At 34.4% G+C, this 26598-nt stretch overlaps 1 protein-coding gene across 1 annotated transcript; it reads left to right on the forward strand.

Moving 5' to 3' along the window:
• Positions 1 to 3537: 3537 nt before the first annotated feature.
• LOC132705436 (synaptotagmin-5-like) lies at positions 3538 to 25275 on the forward strand. Its single transcript, XM_060676024.1, has 9 exons — positions 3538 to 3977; positions 11141 to 11371; positions 13863 to 14197; positions 14290 to 14516; positions 19155 to 19390; positions 20075 to 20270; positions 20355 to 20503; positions 21827 to 21981; positions 25139 to 25275. The coding sequence occupies exons 1-9, from the start codon at positions 3852 to 3854 to the stop codon at positions 25188 to 25190; spliced, it is 1707 nt and encodes a 568-aa protein (XP_060532007.1). The 5' UTR covers positions 3538 to 3851; the 3' UTR covers positions 25191 to 25275.
• Positions 25276 to 26598: the final 1323 nt, after the last annotated feature.

The raw sequence follows: 26598 nt of genomic DNA on the forward strand, positions 1-26598 counted from the left end.
CGCAGTTATTCACAATTAACTGGAGAGATATTTTGTTCAAGAAATTAGTAGCAAAATGTTGATGCACCCTAGTTTCCTCCACTGATATTTTTTGTCACACCTTTAAAAACCAGCCCGATATAATATTGAGCTTCAGTTTCAAAGAAAAAGTACTTAACATTTAAATTCCGCGACTTTTTAACATTAACGAGGTTACTAATTAATACGCCGACTTGTTTTTCTATGTTTTCCTCCGGCGGAAAATTTTAATTAATTTTTTCTTCTCATAAAGTTGCTGAAACTTTCAGCGCTACCGCTGAAATCGATCGAGCCACTTTGTTACGTCTTGAGCATTTTTTCGTTTAAGCTGCTTAGCCAAAAACATTCTAACGAATTTTTACAAATCAATACTGAAAGGAGAACAGAAATTCATTTTATTGTAAATTATAAACTTTTTCTCTGGCTCGCAGTTACGTTTTTGAAAACCCCTAGAGTTAAGAACATATTAATACTGAGACTAGTAATCTAATGGCTTTAAAAATACTTTATGGCTGGTGATACAGAGATATTTGGGTTGTGGAGAGCGCTGTCCAGTCTCGCTGGTCTGAACAAAATGTTGCTAAATAATTCACCTATTTAGTATTGTGTCATTGTTCGATCGGGATTAGAGACCCGCAAAATCCGCAACGTGCTAACCGACATCCAACGACTATCAACTAAGTTTGTTCTTATTTATTCAGTATAATATTTTACAGAAAAAAAGGTTATAACTTTAGAGGTTATACTTTTCATGGCTAAGAACTAGTGGTCTTTTTGGCACCTCACACTCCGTATACCTGTTACGATTTTTAGAATAGATTTTTCGAAGATTCTTTTATAGAGCCTTAATGTAACAATAACAATTATACATTTGCACTGTTTTAAGAGTTTAAATAATTTGTTATAAACATGACGGTGGAGTGATAAGGGTGAGGATATACAACTGAAAATTCAAATTTTACACAAACTATATTTTATTTCACTCAAAACGGAAAAGCCTGCTATGACAGTTAATTACAAAAACTCATAATTAGGTTCTGGTTAGTTGGAAGCCAGTACAAAGCAACACCTGAAAGCATTTTTTGATTAAAAATTAAAAGTCCATACCTTATTCTGTTCTAGCGTTATAACTTTGGACTGATCGGTACACGAACAAAGTGAGCGCTGGTGTATGACTTTATCGGATATTTACCAATCGAGAAAACCCAAAGAATTGTAAAATTTCCGTTCTATTTTGAAAAATCGTTCGATCGTTCACATTTCGGCGAATTTGAATGCGCCAGTATCAGTCAGACTTGAATTTTGCGAAAAGCGCATCGAAGTGGAAGAATAGTGCATACTGTAAAACGAATATTCCCATTTTACACGAAAAGTTGCGACACAGGTGAAAATATCCAGTAGAAAGCATCCGAAAGCATAGCCCAAACAAATAAAAAAGCTGTAGTCGAAAACAAAAATTGAATTGCGATGCTACAATATAAAATGGATATCTTGTAAAAAATTCGCTGGCGTTTTAGACCTTTCCCAACTTACCGTTGTGTTTTTTTTTAAGAAAAAGATATATTTATTTTTAACGAGGACCTGGTCAAAATCTCGACTCGACTTATTAGTGAAAAAATTTCCATGAATTGTTTCTGCTATTCCTAGAACAAAATAAACAATTGAGTTAGGGATAGTGCCGAAAATAGTAACTTTTTATGCCAAAGCAGAACACTATAGTGCAAAACCGCAACCTTTAAACTCTACTAATAATCGAGATAGCCAGCAAAAGCGTAGAAAATTGGATACCCATATATATCCGACCCTTTCATCGCTCGGGATCTGCAAACGTATTTAAGTTGAGCTTTACAAAAGCTTTTAGCGCAAAGCTAGACGGGACGACCTTTTATGCTCACCGCCAACCATTAAAACGCGTAAGGAGAAGATACAGCCATTCTACAGAAGGGACTCCTACGCGCCACTTAACTCTTAATGACTTAATCAAATTGGTCGGCGGCTTCACGCACAACCGAGTGTCTAATAGATGCCGAAAGTAGGTCGCTCAAGCTGAATGATTTATTATAGAATGTCGGTCCGCCTAAACCAATCTCAAAAAGCGGTTTGTTTTACTTGACTCGTCACGAACCGTATTCCCTTAACCTGTTGAGCGTCGTATTGACGATATCCTGCTCTTAAATGCCCGGAGATGGACGTGTCCTGTGTTGCCACAGTGACGAGCAAGTATTTTAAAACTCACTCGACTTAAACAGTGTGCTAAAGATCCCATTCGACCTAAAGCGAATGCAAATTGGGTCATTTCGTGACCTTAAAAGACATTACCAGTTTTTACTAAGTTTTTTAAAGTTCTTGTATTACACCTGATCAAGCTTGTGAAAAGGAATGGCAATGTTTTGTATTCCTTCTTTTTCAGTGAAATTTTAAAAAGTATATACTGAAAATTTAAAAAATTAAAATTAAGTTTAAATAATCTGCAAGACCCAAACTAATCCAAAACCCCGGTCATGTTTAATAATTAATAATAATAATAATAATCTTTAAGTCAATCATAAATAGTTGCCATATTTCAATTAATTATTAACATCAAAAAAATATTATAATATTTCAAGCAAACAACATTTTATTTTTATCCTTGTATATATTTTTTTTCTGGGTTAAGCACAAAATAAAAAATAGGCGATTTAAAAATGAAAGCGCGAAAGGATTTTACTACAACTTCAAAGCGTCAAGAACGAGAAACAAATTTCAAAGTTTCCGTTCCACACAAATTTGAGTTCTAAAATCATCAATCAAATCAATTTTTTGCACTATTTCATGAACTGCATGTTTTTAAACAGTACTTTCAACATGATTCATTAATCGTTTCATAAACGCAAGGTAGATGGAAGACAGAAATAAGAATTTATGCGACAAACAAATAACAACTATAGATAACTTTAAGGGATGGACATGACATGGTACAGACATTTAGATTATTAATTAGTACTGAAATTTCGTAATTAGATTATTAATTAATCACCAGTGAAAAACAAACAATACAAGTTATAAAAAAATCTTTGGATTTTAAAACAGTTTTTTCTTGGGTTTTCTGTTCTTCGTTGCTAATTATTTAAAACTGTCTCAAGACGCCCTTCTGAGCCATTTCTGTATTGATGAATTATCTCTTGCAATACAAAGCAACATATCCGTCATTCCATCTCCTTGTTTTCTCTCATTTACCTGTTCATTGATCTCTCAATATAATTGATATGATGAAGGGGTGTTTTTGTAAGATCTTTCATTTCTGGTATTGCTACCTTATTACTTGTTTTCATATTTCTAGTCTCACCTCGGAGATATAGGTTAGCATAGTAGTTCTTCTATAAGGACTTTATGGTCGCTTTATAGATTTATTGTGAGTTCGGTACTAATAAAATAAAGAACAGCGCAAATAGATCAAACATTTTTAATAAGTGAGAAACAATATTTGTAAAGCGTATTTATAGTTTACCTTACTCTTACTAAACTTACTCTATATACGCGTAATATATGGTTTCCCTTTAAAAAGTAAACAGCATAAATCGACTGATTGACAACGGTCAAATATTTTCGGGACTTGGAAAACTGCAACTAGAGCCGGCAACGTCGTTGATTTCGCGATCTATCGGACCCCTTTTCCACCACTCTTCTCAGTACATTTAGACCCTCCGCGTGAGTGCCCCAGCGAAAATCACTCGCGTCGCCTACACTGTAAACAATATGGCGGCGACGCGGCAGACACGTTGCCTCAAAAGTGCCGAATAATTCAATTTCTCGAGGGGTTTTTTTCGGTTACGACTTTTCGGACACGTCAGAAAATGTCAGGAATCAGCCCCGCTAGCTGCTGGATTACGCACAAACGGTTGGAACTCTGGGCGAAGGCTGCCAAGGAGCGCGCATGGGGTAGCAGGAACGGAAGCAACAGTAGCAGTAACAGTTTGGAGGTATTTGCCTTTGGTGGCGGCATTGGGGTTAGGGATGCGCTTAGCGAAGACTTCAATTTTAATGTCGACACTGTGTGTTGACACTAAAGAAATCATAAAATCAACGAACATTTTTGTGGTATTTAAATTCGGTTATATAAAAACCTTAATAAATCCAATTTTGGTATGGCTTGTGGAGTTCGTCTATCAAAAACTTTAAATCAGGACAAGGGCACGCGTTTCCTATCGACCAGGTGTTCAAGTGACGTCATTCCTGTTGTATTAATTCTAAATGCAGGTGTCAATAATATATTCTACCTGGTTTCGGTTGCCAAATGCACCAATGGAATCACATGTTATCGCTTTTGGAAATTCCCTAGCTGAATTCAATTATTTTATTACTTTATTTGGATACGCTTCAGAAATGAATGAAATTGTAATATATTGTAGTTAAACATATTCGCTCACAACAAATTGTCCTAACAATCAAATTTTCATGGATAGTAATGTTGTTGGAGAACAATTAGTTGCGTATATTTATTTATATTCGACATCGACATCGTATCCCACTTAAAGATTTGGTTTTATTTATTTTTTGAGTATTCCTCAAATATAATATAATAATAATAATAATATAATAATAGGGTGCTGTTATGCTATTATGTAAGAATGGCAAGCACAGTTGTTGTCAAAAGTCGTTAATATTAAAATGTCTCTGTGCAAATCATCCGAGAAATGACTTACCCTTTTACGGACTAGTTTTTAATATGTTTTCGTGGGAAGATTAATAGATTTTGCTAAGCTGCCAGTTAAAGGACTCGGGTTTTTATGTTTTAATATTATTTACTGCCATGTATTACGTTACGCATTCTTATAACACGGATTAATTCGCAACTGTTTTTACATAATTTCGAAACAGAATCTAATCAATTTCTGACATTTGCTCGTTATATATAAGCCATATTTCATAGTACACATGAAGTTTCGAGTGTTTTTGTGCACAACGATTAAATATTTATTTTTCATTGGTGTTTGAATGGGTATCAATAAAAAAATTGCGTTCTGGGACATCAAAAAGGCACGAGCGGAGCGAATGTTAACTAAACGAGTGTTTCAATAAGTTAATAACGTGTTTTTCGAAAAAAATTAAAGCCCAAATGTATTCATTAAGTGACTCGATGAATGTAGAACTGTTACCTTAATGAAGCAGATGTTTTCAAGCAACACTCAGCGGGCACCTGGTTAGCGTTTAGTTGGGTAATATAGCGGAGGGAATAGAAAATAGTATATTATGCAACATGTGCAGTAAACAGCACTTGACTCACGAGTTTATTTGATACGAGCGGAGCGAGTGTTTAATAAACGAGTGACTTAAAAAGTTTACCGAACGTGTTGCAGACTATACTTTTTCTACTACTCTTAGTTGTTGGATATATTTTCGCAAAACAACACAAATACGGTCCCTGACATGATCGTCAGAATTGACAAACGTCAAAAATCCAAGGCGTGGGAAATATTTCCGAAAACGTCCGATTGCTCCCAAACCCGTGCGATAAAATCCCGGAAACGTTCGAAGTAGCTCCGATCCGTGCGAAAAGAAACTCACACGGTAAAGTGACGCTTTCCGCATGCTAGATCGGCGTGTAATCAGGCATTTTACGGACGGGAGTAGAAAAACATATTATCGTTTTATTTATTTTGAGTAGAACAGCTATGTGCGTTCAACAGTGCAATTTCGGCCATTTTTACATGTAAATTCCCGCTAATATGAACGTTAAATTTTCTTATGGGAATTTACATGTAAAAACGTCCGAAATTACAGTTGAATTTTTATACACAGATCTATTCAGGGTCCCTATTTTCCAAAATTGATAATACGAAATGTTGTCCGAAAATTTCGTATTTCTGTCGCCTTAAATTACTTATTACAACTGACTAATAAATAGTAACTAATCAATGTTTGGTAATACTTCAAGCGTGCAATGCAAGGGGTAAGCTTAATTGCATAACTTCAATTCGACATGTCGTAATTTTGTATTTCGTCAAGAATACACAAAGGGGCATCTCTTCGTATACTCCGGATTATTATTTAATATGAATTTCGGTTTTCAGAAACATAATTTAATTTTAGTAAGCTTATTATATATACCCACTCGACATGTATTTAAACAAAGTTTCACCCGTCTTCTAATTTTGAATTTAATCACACCTAGCGAGCCAAAGTCTAACAAAACGTTTTGTCCCGTTGCTATTATTTGGCGAACACATAGCGAACTTCTACTAACTAATTCCCAGTTGCGATTGTATTTCGCACAAATATAACATTTGAAAGTAGTAATTGAAAACGCTTACTTAACTATAATAACTAAATATTCGTTCCCGACTATCATTCAAAAGTTCGTGCTTTGTTGCGACATGGATTTTGAGGTTCTAAATCTGACTACGGCGACCACCGCGCTGCTAAAATACGTTCAAATATACGTTCCGTTTCTATTATTTCAAAGAAGTTGAAAAGATATATCTGATAAGCAAAGCAATAACCATTGATTAAGTTATTCTTTTAAGCCAATAGAGCGACACGCTGCGGAAATGATGGTACTTTTAAACACAAAATTGTTTCAGAATTCTTGAGAACGCAGATATTGCGGAATCATCAAAGTCGACGCACTTGACCGCGATGGCAATATCTCCCAAAACGTATTTCTTAAGCAAAGTCTCCGAGTAAATATTTTCCGATACTCTAGTAAAACACGACCGAAGAAAATATCTTTAAATTTCAAACGGTCCCAGTGGAAAACTTGTCTGTAGATAGTAGAATTTTTCTCAAGATGAAGCGAAGAAGAAAACGGTCGGTCTGTAGTTTTTACGCTGTATCAATAATAAATATAATAATAATAATAATAATAATAATTATTATTATTATATTATATACTTTCTCTACGACCTCTAGATTTTGGATACCATTTTTGCCACACAATACAAATACATTTTGTCAGTAACGTGTTACGTTACCGTCAGAACTGAGAAACGTCAAAATACCATGACTGGCTAAAGTTTAAAGAAAACATCCGATCACACATTCGCATGACTAAGGAACGTGTACACTACAGCTAGCTAGATTTAAATTTCCCTAGCAAGATAAAATCTATTGCTCGTACACTGTGCATATTTTTTTCTACTCTTTTCTAATTACTTATACACCGATCTAGCCCGATCTAGCGGGCGGAAAGTGTCATTTTACCTTGTAAGTTTCGTTTCCCCTGGATCCGAGCCACTTCGGACATTCCTGCGATATTACTTCACGGAAATGCCCGAAGTGGCTCGGATCCGTGGAACAAGCAACTCACGTGGTAAAATAACGCTTCCCGCACACTAGATTTGACATTGTCAAATTTAAGTGGCAATCTGAAAACATTGGTTTTGAATTTGATAAGTGGAAAATCGAAGATTTTTAAATAAACAACCTACTTCGTCTTGGCAGAAAAATATTATTTATGAGTGGCTTGAAAAACAGAATCAAAAATCTATAACAAATCGGAACTCTTTTGAATAGCAAAATATTGCGTGAACATGGTCATGGGATTCTACGTCTGCCGCCATATCATTGTCGGTTTAACGCAATAAAATTCATATGGGCAGAGGCAAAATCTTATTGCAAAAACATGTGGGTGATGGTCTAAGCATGTTCAAGTTACGTTGTATCATATTATTGTATCATATTGTGCACAAGTAGTGGAACAAATCAGTGCAACATACAGAATGATTAATAATGGACTACTGGAATTGAGAACTGGTACTGGTTGTCGAAGTAGCACCGATGGCCTTTGTTGTATTCAAGGACAACTTAGGGCTTCTTAAATTTTATAAGTATCGATGAGAGTTTTTAACTTTTTGGTTTATAACATTAAGCAGTTTTTTAGACTTTTTAGTATTCGTAGTATTACGTTATGCTGTTTTATATATATAATTTTCTGTACAGTCCTTAAACTGACTTCCACTGTTTCTCCATTACTACTTTCTGGAGACTAAGTTCTTTTTCTTTTTATTCCTTGAAATAAATATAAAATAAAAATAAGTAGATGCTATAATAAATTGAACTGTTTAGTATTTTTATCAATTGAAAACTTGTGTTCTTTAAAAAAATATGAATTCAGTATATTATTAATTAAATTACCGAAATAATCAATAGAATTTAATTTTTTTTAAGTTTTTAACACCTACTATATAGAAAATATAATATAAAACTGTTTTTCTATTCTTCGCACAACATATTGATAGTCTCTGTGTTTTGCTGATTTTTGCTGGCCCGGAGAAATAGCAGACAGCGTACTGAAGAGCGAGCTGAATAAATGGCTCGTGAAGGAGTTCGTTCTGCACTGGGAGACTTTACCGGAACTGAGACAGACAGAGTTCTGAAGGATCGAAAGTGGGTTCTCAATTTCAGGAGCGCGCGATTACGAACTCGGGTAGGAATCCTAACAGAACACTGTCATCTAAGAACACACCTTCATATCATGGGGGTATTTACAAGAAGAGGAAACTCCAATTCATATCCTAACCAACTGCGCACCACCAGGCGCGGCCGATTAGGAGTACTAGGAGCTCAATTCATTGAGTCCGAGTAATTATACAAACCCTCTACGAAAGAGGTACTGTACTCGAGAGTACCGGGTTCTTCTAGGGGAGGGAACGAAGACGTTAGGGCTGACCATAAAGGACAGCGACGCAAGGCAGGTAGAATAGGAATAGGAATGTCTTCTAAAAAACTGGAGCTACTGATCAAAAAACAAGACACAAACTTAGAATGAGCGATTTCACTATTTGAAAGACTGAAAGGTACTTGGCAGTGGGTAAGAACTTCGTTTAAAATTAAAACTAATTGAAAACTCAAATTCAAAAGTAATACAATATCAGCTCGATTTCGGGTTCTGAGAGGTCCGATAGTACTTGCACCAGTAAAGTTTTAAAAATTGTCCTGGCAAATGCATATTTCACAATTACTTAATATTACAAGAAACGTTTAGAACTGTATATGCGCCCGTTGGTACATTCGATCAAGAAACTAATGGTGCAGTTAGTAATATAAATTGGAGGAATGAAGGCTTGCCGAATTCAAATTTACAAATAATTTGTTACATTAAATTGAAATACATTTTTTATTACTTCTCGTAACAAATTGTAAATGGTCGAGGAACTTCCAATTACTTTTACACACATTCTCATCAGTTTCTTGACTTGACTTTCACTGTTTATTTGACATTTTAAATGATACCATTTCCCACCCACTTCTAATTCGGTAATTCTTAATGTCCTCCGAACGCATTTCATATTAGGTTTTTTCATTGTCCAATGTGAGTTTTGGTGTTAAAGAAAGTGTGGACGCCATGCTTCTCAAACGGCACGCTCTACCTAGAGAAAATAGCCCAACAAAGACCAAGGCTAATCTCACACTGGAGCTCTCGCTAGATGACCATGATTTAGTTACATCATAGACTAATTCTAACTAGAGTGCCCTGGTGAGGGCAAATCGACGTGAAAAGTCTATAGTGGACGCATACCTTTAAAGTGACACTTTGCTTACGCCTAATCAGTACATAGCGTACTATCTAAACATTATATGAACAACTTCTATGGAAGTTTGGAAATCGAATTATTTCGAAAATATTGCTTCACGTCATGCTGTGCTTCATCGTCCTCAAACACCGAGTTTAAAAACCACTTATGGCGCACAGCGGATGCTCTATTAGAAGTATCTGGCGAACGAAGCAACGGATTTACATACAGGTTAATGTAAAAGGAGGTGCTCTATCGCTCTAATATATTTTCAAATAGGCAGTGTTACCACTTCTGTATGTCTTAGCGTCTACTTAAGAAATAAAATAAATTCTGTTCGGGTTCACCTATTTATCTCTATCCTACCGTTCTCGAAATAAAAAATAATTTTCTAGATTTTTAAATAATTTAGACCCCCGAAGAATTCTTCCTGTCCTTTATTTAAACAAAAAGTCTAACTTTTGCAGACAGCTTCTGGGTTCTTTTCTGGAATACCATTTTAGATTAAGCGTACAGTGCAAGGTTTTGTACGGCAGAAACACCATTTATTGAATTTTTTTTAATAGTACTGTTTAAAAAAATCTACCATTTTAGAATTTTAGTAAAGAAACTAACTCAATGTTACCATATGGAAGCAATTATTGTAATTCGTTTACATTCATTTTTCATTCAATCAATTTTAGTTATGACTTTATGATGTAATTAAAGTGAATTTTTGTATTTTATCATTTTCATTATAATGCTAAAAACAAAGTTATGTTTCAGTGTCTGTGGAAAATCACATTAAATTAGAAAATAGGAATAACAAAGGTTTGACAATAGGTAGGGGGGACAGGCATAGCCAGTCGATGTACAATTAAATTATAGACCATACCATACGCTAATATACATTGTTTACTGCGTTTCGCTTTACCATACATACAGGGTGAGTCAACGATAGAGTAAAGTTCATTGTCTCATTGGTTTCAAAAGTTGTGAGAAAATGGTAAATACAAATACGGAATTTGTATTAGATGCTACATGGTGTTCAAAACAAATGAATACATTTGGGTCATTTTAAAATTGAAAAAAATCTCGATTTCCTTAAATAACACACCATATATATTACTATTTTTTCTGAAAGATCTTACAAGTACTTACAACTGTACACCCTGTAGCATTAATTCAAATTCCGTGGAATATATCTTTTACGTCATCTTGGAATAACATTAAAAGTGTTAAGTTTAGGTATTAACTTTACTCCATTGTTGGCTCACCCTGTACAAGGGATGGTTAAAAATTGGTTAGGTTGGTTGGTTGGTGTTGAAAATAGTGTTACATTTTCAAAAAATTATAAAATTATAAAAATGATGTGAGATATTCTGCGCAATGGTAACTATTTTCATCGCATGCAAATATAAAAGAATCCCTTAGTAAAGAACTATCCTGTGCAAATAGTCAACGTTAAAGAGTTTTTTAATATGAATATTGGGACATCCAGTATAATACTAAATTTTGAGAATAATAGTTATATCCAAGTAGAGGGAAACTGTGAAACATGTGGAACATGTCAAAATAAATGCAGGGCGCAGCACAAATCTAAAATCTGAATGCTAACAGAAATTCCTTGCTTACTGGAACATTTTTTTCAGGATTTTAACGTATCAAAAGAGCAACTAAACGTTCAGCCGCCGCAAAACTCTTCAGCCCAGTCGATGACTGCTGAAATTATGAAAACCCCCTTAGATTTGTGTTCGTCGCCCCCGGTGGGCACGCATTCACTTCAACACCAATCCAAGTCATACCCCAGCGGGCAATCGTTGCTTTGTCGGACGCCCAGTGCCTCTAGCCAGAGCAGTTTGGACAGTACTGCTTCCAAACAGGTTAGTGTCGAAATTTCGTGTACATTTTTTAATCGACATTTTTGTGGCAATTGAGAATATTTCATTCATAGATCCGTCTCATCTTTTGGACTACGGTCGGCATGCTGGCACACAGAAATAAAGTTTGGGGTTAGTTTAAATTATTTAAACGCCCCATTTTAGTAATTAAAATTAATACACGCAATAACTTTCATACACCAAGGTTGTGTTCTAATCGAATGTCAATAATTAAGGGTGAAATTTTTGGGTCCATTTCAAAAAGAAAACTTCATACGAATATATTATGTCCTAAAAGTCTTAACGTTTGATATATTTGTAATGCCACTTTAGATATTGGGCACACATATACTATGTATCAAGAGGCATCATTTAGTGTACCACAATTTTTTTTAAATACATCGGTGGCGGGAGTACGGTAGTGTCTAGATTTTGGCAGATTTTGTACGCCACTGATTTCTCTTAAAATAAAAATGATTCTTACAATCTCCAACCATTTCTAAAGAAATTTAATTTCTTGATTTTTGTAATCCGGTTTCCGATTAGAAAAATAAAAACCTCTTTTCTGGATTCTTCTTATTCTTTTATTTCTATTGGCGAAGGCTGCTAGGATCATTAGGCCATCTTGTCTGGATTGTCGTAACAATATCGTTAATTCTTCTTCTTCGCTTTTTACAAACAGCTGAGCAAAACTACCATGGCCATTCGCCCATTACCGATGTCCATCGAGGAGTTTCTTCTCTTGGTCATAGATCAACAGTTAACAAGAAAACTATAACCAACAATTGTTCTCAGCTTAAAATAAAGGACTTTGACCGATAACAAAAAACGGCTCCCCCCCCCCCCCCCCCCCGCCCCGGACCATCCGGGCCAATCCGGCCTTCAACCGGCGTGGACGGGAAAAACAGCGGGGCCGACAACGACTACACATTTATAACTTTCACTATAAACTTATATCCATTTTTTTGGGATGATTACACAGGATTCTGTCGGGAGCGAGCGGCGTTTATACCGATATGTGAATGCTCACGATAGAATCCATGCAGAGAAATCAGTTTTTATTATTAAGTGAAAACCGTGCGAAGGACTAAAAAAAAAATTAGGACATCAAATCTGCTCATAAACGAATGCAAATGTCATTTTTTTTAGGAAACACTGTCTTTGAACAAATAATCAAATAAAAAATAATGCACTGGTTAAATCGAGAACTTTTTTTTGTGAAAAATAGTTTTTAGTCACCAACTAGTGCCCTTTAAAAAAAAAATAGAAATTTTAAGGAAATAACATAACATCCTAACAACAATATAAATAATAAACGACTTTTATTAAAAAAAACACTGCCTACTATTGTAACAATTATTAACAAAATTGTCCGTACATTAATATCAACGTTTTTGAAAAAAAAGTAGATCATAGAAACTAGATGAGTGTCCTCTACCTTGAAGGATACACGCTTCAGCACTTTTCCTCATATTGCCGCGGACTCTTTGAAGTATACCTCCAGCGTTTCTTCTTAAATCGCAGGAAGCTCACATACGATCCTTCTCTTCTCTTCTAAACTAACTAAACTAAACTTCTCTGTATTAGTATTGATAAAATTGCGTCTACATTTTCAAAATATTGACCATATGGTCGAGAATATCCATAAAGAGATGGCGTATATATCTGTCTTCAGTCAATTGCAATAAAATACAAATGTTACCTTAATACGTATTAATTAATTTTTCAAATGCAATGCGTTAATTATATATTAATGGCGGATTGATAATACTGGACATCTGATAATAGTTTTCAATTTTAATAGTATATTATGCGGTAAACGGCGCTTGACTCACGAATTTATTTGTCTCGAGCGCAGCGCGTGTTTAATAAGCGAGTGATTTAAAAAGTTTACCAAACGGGTTGCCTACTATACTTTTTCTACAACCGTTAGTTTTTGGGGACATTTTCGCTAAACAACATGTGGCTCAGATGTGTGGGGAACGAAACGGAAATGGTAAAGTGTAATTAGGTATTTTATGGGCGGGAGTTGAAAAACAACCTTTTTTAATAACACTTGCCTAGATATAGAGATATATTTCACTCTTCCTTAAAATTCATAATTTTTAACAAACCTTGTATGCGTGTAACCAATTATTTCAACCAAGTATTTCAAATTTAAGCTAACGCAGAACTGTTTTTCAAGAATAACTTGTTTTTTTTTTCATAAAACTAATAATACAAAAAAAAATCAAAAAAATTCAATATGGTAATTGGGCACACTGTATCATCATCATCTGAGGCACCAGGGACAGGTTCTTTTCTTATCATCGTAATTAATTATTTTCTGTCTTTATTGAGATTTTCCAACTACCTATTCTTTTATCTAAATAACGGAAACTATTCTTGCTTTAAAGACCTTTATCGACATTGGACGTGCGCTTACAAGTTTTGTTTCCCGTCTCTTACCTTTTTATCTTAGCCGTACACCTTGTATATGTAATTGTTACCACAGGGAAGTCATCGCGGCTCCTCACCCCAAATTCGCACTTTTGCACCGGACGGCAAAGTTCACCTACCTCATCACGGACCTCACCATTACGAAGCCTCCCACACTGTCAGTTACCCTCTGCAACGGACAACCAGTCGGTCACCATCACCTCACCGGGCGGCCTCTTTAGATATTCGTTCATCATCACCGGGTCTGGGTATGAGTCACGCGATAGCAACTACAACAGAATTGCGTACTCCTTCACCCTCACAATCAAGTCTAGCTTCGTTGACGGGTGGTTCGGGCAGTTCCTGCAATTCTCCGGTACCTGCGAGTCCGAGGACGGCTAATATAGCAAGGTTGATATGCGCTCACTTGACTAAATCAGTTAAAACGCAATTTTTAGTCAAATTTAAGATACATTAATCGAAAAAACTCGATTCTATCTTAGATGTTTATCGCCGCTCTTTATACCACCGTCCAGAGGCGCCACCCCAGACAGCGCGTCATCTGCACCTCCGGCCAGCCCCCTGGGTGCAATTCAACCGGACCTTTACGTAAAAAAGGACGGACCGCTTTTCATAGGTGAAGGCAAAGGAGGTGCCGGTCTCGGAAGACTGCACTTCCGATTGAGCTACGATTTCGACCGATCCGATTTGCTTGTTCATCTCATCGAGGGTATTTTTTTTTAATGCGTTATTGGCACATTTTTTGAAATAAGCTTCCTATCAAAACCAAAACGTACCACCAACATTTGGGTCAACTTCAAAGTTAACTTTCTCGTGAACTGCTGATTTAATTTTTTTGATATATATATATATATATATATATATATATATATATATATATATATATATATATATATACAGTGTGTCCAAGATAAGGATGCACAGCATGGGGATCTCGGAAACTATAAGAGATACAGTGTCGGTTAAATTAGACAAAAGTTGCGCATTTTGATACCGAACAAGATCCCGTTTTACAAATTTGAAAATTCCAAGCCGTTCCGGAAATATCCGAGAAAAACCGAAATATTGCGATTTCGTTTTTATTATTTTTTAAAGCTATTTGAAAAGATATGAAAAAACGGAAAACACTTTTCCATTGGCACTTTTTAATCTCTCCAAATTGACGTTAACAAATTTTCATTACAGCGTTTCGATTCCATGGAACCACCATCAACTTTGATTTTTCTTATGGGACGGAAAAAAAGTACACACAGTATTAGGTTGTGCTTTTCATTGCGAATTCAACGATGTACGATACAATACGGTTACTTATGTTTTTATCCAGAAAAATGGCTTTTTAATACATTTCTAGTATTTTATTGTAGTAGGTCATGAGATCCGAACGATGAAAGGCAAAAGAAAATGGTTGACAAGTTCGAGTTAATGTGTTTATTTATTTACTAACTCTAACTGTTCATTTAACATAACAACTAAATCCAACAAGTTAATGAAAAACAAATTCTATAACAAATGTTCGAATAAATGACCTCCATTTTCTAGGCATAAGTACGCCCGTCTCACGGTAGACTCCAAAACACGACTTAACATTTCAGGAGTAATTTTATTAAACGCTGCTCGTACTGATTGACGTAATTGTTCCTCGTTGTCAAAACATTCTTTGAATACCTCATTTTTTATGTAGCCCCATAACAAAAAGTCCAAGGGAGTTAAGTCCGGGGACCTTGGAGGCCAAGGTGTTTCACTGTAAGTCCCAATGTATTTTCCATCAAACCGTTCAGTTAAATATTGGCGAACTTCTCTGGAGTTATGGGCTGGGGCACCATCTTGTTGGAACCAGCAGCCTTGCACAGCGCCTAGCGGTAAATCATCTAAGGCATCTTCTAAATCGTGCCTCAAGATGTCAAGGTACCGCTCGGAAGTTAAGGAATTATTATAGAAAATAGGGCCTATAATCTTGCTACCAAAAATCCCACACCAAATATTAAACCCAAAGCGAACTTGATGTCTGGATAGTCTATTAACACGTGGATTTTGTCGCGACCAATAGTGTGTATTGCGCCTGTTATAAATACCGTTATTGGTCACCATACTTTCATCAGACCAAATCACTTTATATGAAAAATTAAAACTCTCATCACACATCCTGGTATACCACTCACAAAAATGTCTACGTCGTTCGTCGTCACCCGGTTTTAATCCTTGACATATTCTGAATTTGTAAGGCTTAAATTCATTTTTCCTTAAAATAAACTGAGCTGTAGATTTAGCTACCCCATTCTGGTCTTCAATTTCTCTGGTAGAAGTTTGTGGATTTTCGATAACAGATTGTAGAACAATGTATTGGTTTTCTTCATTGGAAGGTTTTTGTCGGGATAATGCAGGCTTCTTAAATGATCCATATTCTTTCAGATTAAATAACAAACGCCGAAAAATACTCTTGTCAGGTTGTCTCCGCTCTGGGTATTTGTTAGAATACATACGCTCGGCTTCCACACAATTTCTTTGGCATCAGATGTAGCAAGACAGCATATCACATTTTTCTTCGTTTGTAAAATTACCTCCCTCCATTGTAGAACAAAATAAATTAGAAAAAGACAACAACAATAAATATACAAAAACAATAACTAAAGGAATAAACTTATGATCGACTGATAACAAAGACAAATAACATTAATGTGTCATTGAAATTGACTGGATGTCATTTTGTCATGGCCTACTCCATTTAAATGCTGAAATGTATTAAAAAGCCATTTTTCTGGATAAAAACATAAGTAACCGTATTGTATCGTACATCGTTGAATTCGCAATGAAAAGCACAACCTAATACTGTGTGTACTTTTTTTCCGTCCCATAAGAAAAATCAAAGTTGATGGTGGTTCCATGGAATCGAAACGCTGTAATGAAAATTTGTTAACGTCAATTTGGAGAGATTAAAAAGTGCCAATGGAAAAGTGTTTTCCGTTTTTTCATATCTTTTCAAATAGCTTTAAAAAATAATAAAAACGAAATCGCAATATTTCGGTTTTTCTCGGATATTTCCGGAACGGCTTGGAATTTTCAAATTTGTAAAACGGGATCTTGTTCGGTATCAAAATGCGCAACTTTTGTCTAATTTAACCGACACTGTATCTCTTATAGTTTCCGAGATCCCCATGCTGTGCATCCTTATCTTGGACACACTGTATATATATATATATATATATATATATATATATTTAATTGTAGCTTAAAACTTTAGAAGTGATGTAATGAAAAAATTTTTCTTTAAATTTGTAAGAGACGGCCCTCACGTTGGGCGCCAGTTTGTAAGGGAAGGGTTTGTGGGAACACGGAATTAAACAGTTTCCCTGATAACGTATACACTCACGGTATACACACAACACTCAAAATTTAACTTCGAAAGTTCAAAAATAACAGAACACTCGTTTCCAAGAATCGTCGTATAAGTTGTCTATTCATTATAGATAAACTAAATTAGCGCCAAAATTACCCGGTCTGATATAGATGCAGCTCCAGTATAACGATAAAACGTTGTCTTCTTTTAAGTAGGCTTCGAAAAAAAAAATGGAAGACTTGCGTCAAATAGGTTTTTATTGACAGCGTTTTAAACAAGACGTGTCTGAAAAAATGTCGCAAATAACACAAATTGAGTATAGAGCAGTTTTTGACAAAAGAAGGGTTAGCACCTAAAATTATTAAAGAAAGGCTGGATGGTGTGTACGGCCAAAGTTCTCCTTCGTATTCTGTAGTGAATGAATGGGCAAAACGTTTTCGAATGGGGCAGGAGTCGCTTGAAGATGATTCAAGAACTGGTCCACCAGTGGAGGTCATAACGGAAGATATTGTTGCGATATTGAGTGATCGACGTTTAAAGGTTTTAATTTTAAATTTTTAAAATCTTAAATCTAAGAAATTACTAAGCTTTCTGACACGAGTGTTCGTCGAATCCTGCATGATCATTGAGGTATGCATAAGGTTAGTGCAAGATGGGTTCCAAAAAACCTTTCGGCTATTCAAAAACAACGTCGTGTGGAGTGTGCGCGGTCATTTTTGGAACTCTGTGAGTGGAACCGAAACCTGTGATGAAACTATTGTGACGGCAGAGGAAACTATGGTTCTCTATTATGACCCTCTATCGAAAAAAGAATCAATGGAGTGGCGTAAGGGTGAAGCACCTCCAAGAAAATTCAGAGTCTGCCAACAAAAAGGGTGATGGCCACGATCTTTTGGGATTGTGAAGGAATTCTTTTGATAGATTGCGAAAGTGCATACGTGTAAAACGTTTGCACGATAATGCATAATGCAGAGAAGTAATAAGTGTATTGAAGTTAAGGGGGATTACATTGAAAAATAATAAAAAATTCTTCTTTACTTTGTTTTTTATTCGGGCCGGGAAATTTTGGCGCTGCCGTCGTAAGTTTTAGGCATATAAAGCGTGTTTTAAAAAAATTGTTTAATACGCAATGTCTGTCACATTATGTGTGATTTTTCGGCAACAGTATTAGGTGTTTGTCCAAGTCAACGCATATTCCCATGTTCTCTCCGCACGTTGTTTTATTTATTCACGTTTTTATCAGTTATTAAGTAAAGTATGGAATCTAATATTAAACGTAGTTGCAGGAGGAGTTCTATAATTCCAGACCCATAATGCAAGCATAATACAATAGCATATTATGCAACAAGTGTGGTGAACGGCAGTTGACTAACGAGTTCATTTGACACGAGCGGAGCGAGTGTTTAATAAACGAGTGACTTAAAAAGTTTACCGAACGTGTTGCATAATATATTTTTTCTTCGACCGTTAGTTTTTGGATATATTTTTGCAAAACAACGCGAATACAATAACTGACACGACCGCCAGAATAGACAAAAGTCAAAATTTAAGCCGTGCGATAACATCTACGAAAACATCCGATTGCTTCCAAATCCGTGCGTTAATATCCCGAAAATGCCCGAAGTGGCTCGGATCCGTGGGGAACGAAACTGACGCGGTAAAATGACACTTTCCGCACGATAGATCGGTGTATAATTAGGTGGTTTACAGAAGGGAGTAGATAAAATTATTTAAATGAGATTAATATTGAGACGTTGGGCTGGCCTTCACGGAGTCCATACCTTAACTTGACTTAATAGAAAATAATAAAAATGGAAAATGGAAATAAGCCATACTTGAACATAAAACGTAAAGGCAATAATAAAAAAACAAAATATATTACACATAAAGAAGATTTATATTCGTTGCTATTGTTGATGAATTTAATATCTTTATCCGTTTTAAAATTATTCAAATTTTTCGAAATTTATTTTCTCTTGCAATTAAGATTCAGGATTGTATCGTCTCTTCTAGCACACGACTTGGCAGGAAGCGATCAAGGAGGTTTCAACGATCCATACGTTCGTTTAGCGATAGTACCTGAAGTAGATACACGAAAGCGACAAACGGCTATACATAGAAACGATCCCAATCCACTTTTCAATCAACTTTTTAAGTTCCCTGTATCCCACGAGGAACTTAAGTCCAAATGCTTATTACTACAAGTTTTCGACTACGATAGATTTTCTAGAAACGACATCATCGGAGAGGTGAGTTTCAGAATATTGTATCGGTTGTAGTTATAATTACGCCAAGCACATTATAATGTCATTGCGTTAAATGAATATTAGTAAATCGGATTCCTAGACTGCAGATCACTCCCAACAGATAATATTATGCAACAAATTTGATAAACGAGGCTTTAGTCACAAGTTTGTTTTGGCACGAAAGGAACGCAGCGGAACGACCGTAATATAGTCATCGAGTGACATGTGACGTGATCATGAGAATTGATAAACATCAAAGTTCCATTCGCGGTTAAAATCTACCGAAAACCCGTGACTAAAGTACCGGAAATGTCAGAAGTGACTCGTGACCATGGGTTAGAAGGCTGACTTCCTAAAGTGACAATTACTATACGCTTGTTAGGGGCATATTTGGCGCTTTTAAACTAAGGAGCATAAACACAAAATTAATTAGCATTTTTCATTCTATATTTAATAAAAATAAAAACAAAACGGAAAAAAGAATTTCAACTTTAAGTACCAATTTTTATTAATTACATAAATTACTAGTTGAAATGTTTCTTGTGTGTTTCTAATGCAAATTTTAAATGTGTCTCAAGTCGACCCCTACAGAATTCAATATTTATTTACCGTAAAAAAAAATCATCTAAGTTAATACACAGGTGTAATTCGATGTTCGATTGAAATTTCCTGAATATTTGCTATTAGGTTTCAATGGCACTAAGCGATATCGATATCGCGAACAGTATAGAGATATGGGGTGAGATAACGAAAAACAAAAAGCCACCGGAAGAACTGCAAGAAATACTCATTTCATTGAACTACCTGCCTTCAGCCGAAAGGTTGACTTTAAGTATCGTCAAGGCGAGAAACTTGTTCCTGCCCCAAGATAAAGACTGCATCGGTAAGTTTTTCCTTCACAATGTAATGTGTTAGTTTTGCAAAAAAAAAAAAGGCAAAAGCAATGTTATTTACGTTATTTCTACAGATCCCTTCGTGAAGGTGCATTTAATAGTAAATGGAAAACGAATAAAAAAGAAGAAGACTACAGCGAAGAAGGCAAACTGCGATCCGGTTTGGAATGAGGCCCTACCGTTCAATCTGTCTTCTTCGAGCATACCACACACAGAACTTGAGGTGCTTTAGTATATTGTTTACGTTTTTGATTCGACAACAATTTTCGGGCTCGACAACGGCGGTGGCAATATTCAACAAGTCACTTCGCATAAAACATAACGGAACTATTTACACACTCCTATTCCACTATACACACGACTGATAATTTAAATAACGGCTCTATTTTTATCTCTCAATTTTTTATATTTGCGCGTTCTGGTGTCCCTTTTTAACTGACTAAGCAAGCGTGTGTGTCTCTCCGTTTTTATAAAAGGCAGCTCCTGCTCACGATAACTGTAGAACCGTCACAATATCTTGACTGTTTTTATTGACAAAGGTGTAAACAGCAGTCAACAATCTTTATTTTTGATGTGCATCGGGGTCTCTAAATTTTATATATTTTCTAATCATATATATTTTAAAAAATAAAATATATATTTTTAAATAGTTATGTTATTACAAAAGGTTTCGGTGGGCTATAAAGTGTAAAGTTCTCCTAACAATATACCATTTTTACAACCTTTTATGGTTTTGACTTCGGAATGACTTTAAGACCCGCCTGTTGTAAAGCGGAAGGGGCCATTCTTTTCAGCACGTGTAACACAGGCCAGGGCCGTATTTAAAATGTTAGACGACAAGAACTCTGCTGTGCGGATTGTTGTATTTTAAGAGTAGGAAAATTTTCTTTGATTAAACTTGAGGTAGCTAGATTTGAAGTTGCATTTGCCCATTAGATAAGTTGATCTCCTATATTAAAAACACATTAGAAAGCTTAAACTGATTTCCAATTTAATGACTTAAAAATATTTCCCCAGGGGAGTTCAGTGACGATAGTGATTATTTTGATGTAGAATAACTTTTTTTTTTATAAATATTCTAACATCCTTGTATAGCTAAATTTACTCCTTAATTTATATTTATAATAAACATTTTAAAGTAATAGTGGGATTTTCCACTGCATGGACTAATAATAACTGAGGAATCACCGAAACTTTACACAAATCCGTCAGCTTTCAGCATTTGTATGCACGAAGTACCGAAGTACGGTTATCGAACGTCATTGCGGAATTGCGAATCTATTTGTTGAGTTTGAGAGAAACCCAAGCGAGGTTGGCCTGCGGTTACACCTTCATAAAAATTTACCAAAAGTTAAATACCAGGTAATATCGCAAAAACGGTATATCGTTGGGTGGACTGTACATTCTTGGAATGACATGAATTCCACAGAACAGAAGTAAATTTAAATTGGAAGTTTGAAGAACGTTCAGCATTATCTGGTGTGGTTGCTGACCAGTAATCATGAATTATCATGAATAAAACTAAACAAAAGTTATATCCTTTCAGATATCGATTTATGATCAAGGAAACGACATAATGGGCAGTAATCCGTTACTTGGGTGTTGCACAATAGGGCCCAAAAGTTCGGGCTCTGGCAAGGAACATTGGAACGATATGATGCAGAGCCCTAGGAAAACGGTTTTCTGTTGGCATACAATCAGGTAAACTGTTCCGATAAATCCGCAGGATCTGATTTTTGCGAAGGCGGTAGGGGACATGATTGGGGATTTGAAATGCACATTGTGAACAGGGAAATTCGTAACTCGATAATGTAGCAAATTTCCTGCCAATAGTCTCACATCGAAATTTAAACACCAACCACCGGCAACTAACCGACCCCTAATATCGTATACACATTTTACAAATTTGGAGATACGCGTTAGACGGGACGCTTTTTTGAAAATAAAATGGCTTTTATAAAAGACAAAGAGTTTGAAAAAACATCCAAATCGATATTTATATAAGCTATATTTATATAATTGCTAATTGAATCCCTGTATCTTACAAAAATTTACATAATTCTGTCCCATCGTCATGCGTAGGGCCTAGTTATACAGTGAAAGAAATAGCATTAAATTATATCACATTTTAAGCTTATTTCGACTGTAACTGCTAGCAATTATATTTCAGAATTCTTGCTTACTAAAGTTAATTATCACAAATTTTTTATAAAGTATTTCACAACTCGAATTTAATAAATAAATATTTAAAGATGGTTTTAAAGTATTATTAAATTTTAAGTCAATTATGTTATATTCAAACAGTAATGTACCACATCACACATCACCTTTCCGAAACACTCTGTATAGTCCACCGTGCGGTCAACGCAGAGGTAAGAACATTCTCCAGGCATTAAAAAAAATGTTTTTTCCTTAATTGATTGAAACAAACTTTTTTAGTGAGTAGTTATTTCAAATATTTAATTTAATTATTCTTAATACTCCTCATGTCATGATTGCGTCCGCAATAGTATTTTTCTGTCATTGATGAAAAACTTACTATGTGTCGGGGTTAAGAAAATGTTACATACACTCTGTTATTTATATCACGTAACCTATAACTTGATCTATATCTATCCTTAGTCTGGGCAGATGTACTCTTGATAGATTATTCAAGGTAAGTGTCCGAGATTTGTTGAATGAGAAGGTGAATAGGCGAACAGAGTAAATAGTCTAGATTCGTATATCTGGAGGCCTAAAAGCTTGGTAAAGACTCAAGGTAATTTATTGCAGAGGCTTTTTGAAAACATTGGCAAATCTGTGTTCAGCTAATGATGGAAACCTAAGCAAATCTTGTATTTCATTGTCTAGTTAAGAATATCCCTGTAAATGTCTTTTAACTCAAATTATTGGCACTTTCGATAGCTGGTAATCGGAACACAAAAAAGTTATTTTTGTAAAGAACATTTATTTAAATTGACGAATTTTACAGACCTTTTTTTATATATTATTACATATGAAGAGGTATAAGACGGCGTTGCAAAAGGCACGCGTGTCCTTTAACTAACCAAAACTTATGCGTCTATCTTAATGTTAAATTATAATAAATGTTAATTAGACACTAACGTAAATATATTTATTTTATCTACCAATAGGTATATTTTATCAAAAAAAAAAACGGTATGCCGGTAGGGGTTTAGGAGACTACAATTTGTTCATGTAAATACTAATTTATAGACAAGGTGTTTTCTCAGTACTGCCCGCAACTTTCGAATGCAATTGCTTACGATATAATAAAAGGAGAAAAGCGTTCGCCACATTTTTTGAAACGTTTTATTTTATTTTATTTTACAACGTTAGCAATTGTATACTCAAACTCAATTTTATTGAAAAATCGCCATCGGTCGCGCTACGTTGGTTAATATGTGAATTTAATTTAATTTAACAAGTACCACAACTGAATAAAACAACAACTTTTCCGGCAGATTAAATTTTGTTCATTTTCATCTTTCATATTAATTTTAATTTTTTACCTCTATACGCTTAAATAATTATGACTAAGAAAATAGAAAACATATTTTATGTATAAATTAAAAAACAAAGCGAAGCTTGGCGGGAGAAGAACAAATAAAAAATGCATTACGTTTCAGTGAAAAAAACTTATGAATAGGTGTAAATTTTAACATGACAATCAATTTTTGTTAAAATCAGGAATGTTTTTGAAAGAGATCGATATTTCCATTTTATATTCCTGCACGCGAGATGCAAAATTACCGTTGTATCACACCGTAACTAACCAAAAAATATTGACCATTTTTACGTAACAAAGGACGGGGTCAAAATTATATCAAACAAATTAGATATCGCCTGTAACCTCGATGTTAAGTTATAAAATGAATTGAAACTGAAAACGCTTATTAAGATAAAAAGTATTTAATTTATAATTACATAAGTATAATATAGATGTGTAAGTGTTACTTTCAGAAATTTATGAATGTTGTATTAGTACTATAAACAATATACATATTAATATGATATATATATATATATATATATATATATATATATATATATATATATATATATATATATATATATATATATATATATATATATATATATATATATATATATATATATATATATATATATATATATATATATATATATATATATATATATATATATATATATATATATATATATATATATATATATATATATATATATATATATATATATATATATATATATATATATATATATATATATATATATATATATATATATATATATATACATGCGTACTAATGAAATTATTGTAATATAAGTAAAGTATATGTAAAGTTTGAAAAAATAAAATTAAAACTATTTTTTCTCAACAAATATGCAAATTTAAGCTGAATTTTAAATATAATTATACTGCGCAAATGTGGGACGAACTAATTCAGTAAAACAGCTCATTAATCACAACTAAACACCGATTGTTGGCTCATATCGATCCCTATACAATGATTTCGTATCTTTAGCGTCAGTAGATTTTATCCATTAGAATAAGTGCTCAAATGCCGATTTCTTGCACAATGTTGACAATATGTTCTTTTTGCCGCATTTAAGGCTTATAAAGGTGATGGCTGCACGCATGGATAGTATTCGCTGTATGACTGAAAAGCGCCGCCGTGATTGCTAAATACGTTTGGTTACAGGCCATTAGGTATTACGTACTTACAAGAGTGTTCATGTTTAAGTTGTTAAGACCTTGCGCAACACCTCAGATGTCGTGTCGATTCCGGCGTTTCACAACACGGTCTCCGACAATTAGTCAATTCGACAAGTGTTAGTTTGAATGTGCTATTTCCGGCAGTATTTTATATTTTAGATGTGGGCGTAACCATGGCGACCGGGCATATTGTGAGAAAATGCCGCAGTGAAAATTGTCGAACTCATGAAATGTCAGTTGTCTTTTATGGGTTATAAGCGACGTTTGGGAGATGAATGGCGCATTAGCAGATACTGATCCTCGACACTTTTTTGATTTTTGTTACGAAAATACTTATATTATCAGAATGGTAAAGCCTATATATACATCCAATATGGGTGTAATAATTTTACCGTATTTACGGCCTTTATATTAACTATAAATAGCGCAATTTAAACGGTTCTTTTCAGCTATCGACAGCGATTACTCAAGGACTCTGGTAAAAGCATCACAATTTAATTAGTGTAGATTTACTTAAAACTTATTTATAAATTAAGACTGAAGGCAAAGCAGTATTATATCGCAGTGAAATCCGTGACGAAACATGCATTGTTAGGAAAAATTATATTTAACTTTCAGACTTCTCCTTACAGTATACTAGTTTATATGTAATCAAAATAAATTGCGCCCACTTCAATCAAGATTACTAATATTTAACTGTTACGATACGAAGTACCTACCTAGTTTTAAAAAAAGCATACATACTTGCAACTATATTGATAAATGATGTATTCTTCTAATTGAAACGACTGTCAAACAATAACATTAATACTTTAGTAGTAAGTATGCCTAGTTTATTATATCCCGTAATAGTTGTAATTTATATGAATACAATATCCTATAGTCGCATACATAATAAATGTACCTGTGATCTTTAAAATCTAGCACTTATAATCGCTTGTGCTTTATTAATAATATATACAAAATGTAACATAGATACTTACCACTTTTATTTAGAAGTCAAGCACACGAAAGGGTTATTATATAAAAAAATATTCAATTAATTCAATTCAATTTGTTCAGTTCACCAATACATTGGTCATTGTAAGGTCGTTTTTCACACGAACCTGCGCTCACCTGAAATCACATATTTTGTAAATTTAAATTAACCTCTTCATATACCAAGTAAAATAATTATAAAATATTTTTTTATAATCTCGAAACTAAGCATTCTTTACCAAAGTTTCCCGATAAAGTTCAAACTATTTGCAAAATTGTAAATACGCAACAAGAACTTGTAACTGCTAGATTATATAGATGTTGTTGTGGTTATCTGATTATTTATATTTTATGTCCAATGTTATATGTCGTGCAAATACATATTTATTTTAACGAGTAAACAGCTATCAGTATGTTATTTATAAATGTGTTTTATTTATAAAATCTTGTTAAAGAAAAGTATTTTTATTCAGGTTCCAGAAATCAATAAATCAAAAACTTACAAGGTTTAAGACGCTGATTTTAAGTGTTTGATGCATTAAATTTATTTCCCCAGTGAAAAGGGCGCAAACTCAAATTTTCAACACAGGAGCCCTTCATTTCATAAATCTCAAAAATACCTAGAGGATATTGATGTTTTT

This window comes from Cylas formicarius, unplaced genomic scaffold (assembly GCF_029955315.1).
Source record: "Cylas formicarius isolate icCylForm1 unplaced genomic scaffold, icCylForm1.1 PGA_scaffold_7__23_contigs__length_41026272, whole genome shotgun sequence".
NCBI classification, from domain to species: domain Eukaryota; kingdom Metazoa; phylum Arthropoda; class Insecta; order Coleoptera; family Brentidae; genus Cylas; species Cylas formicarius.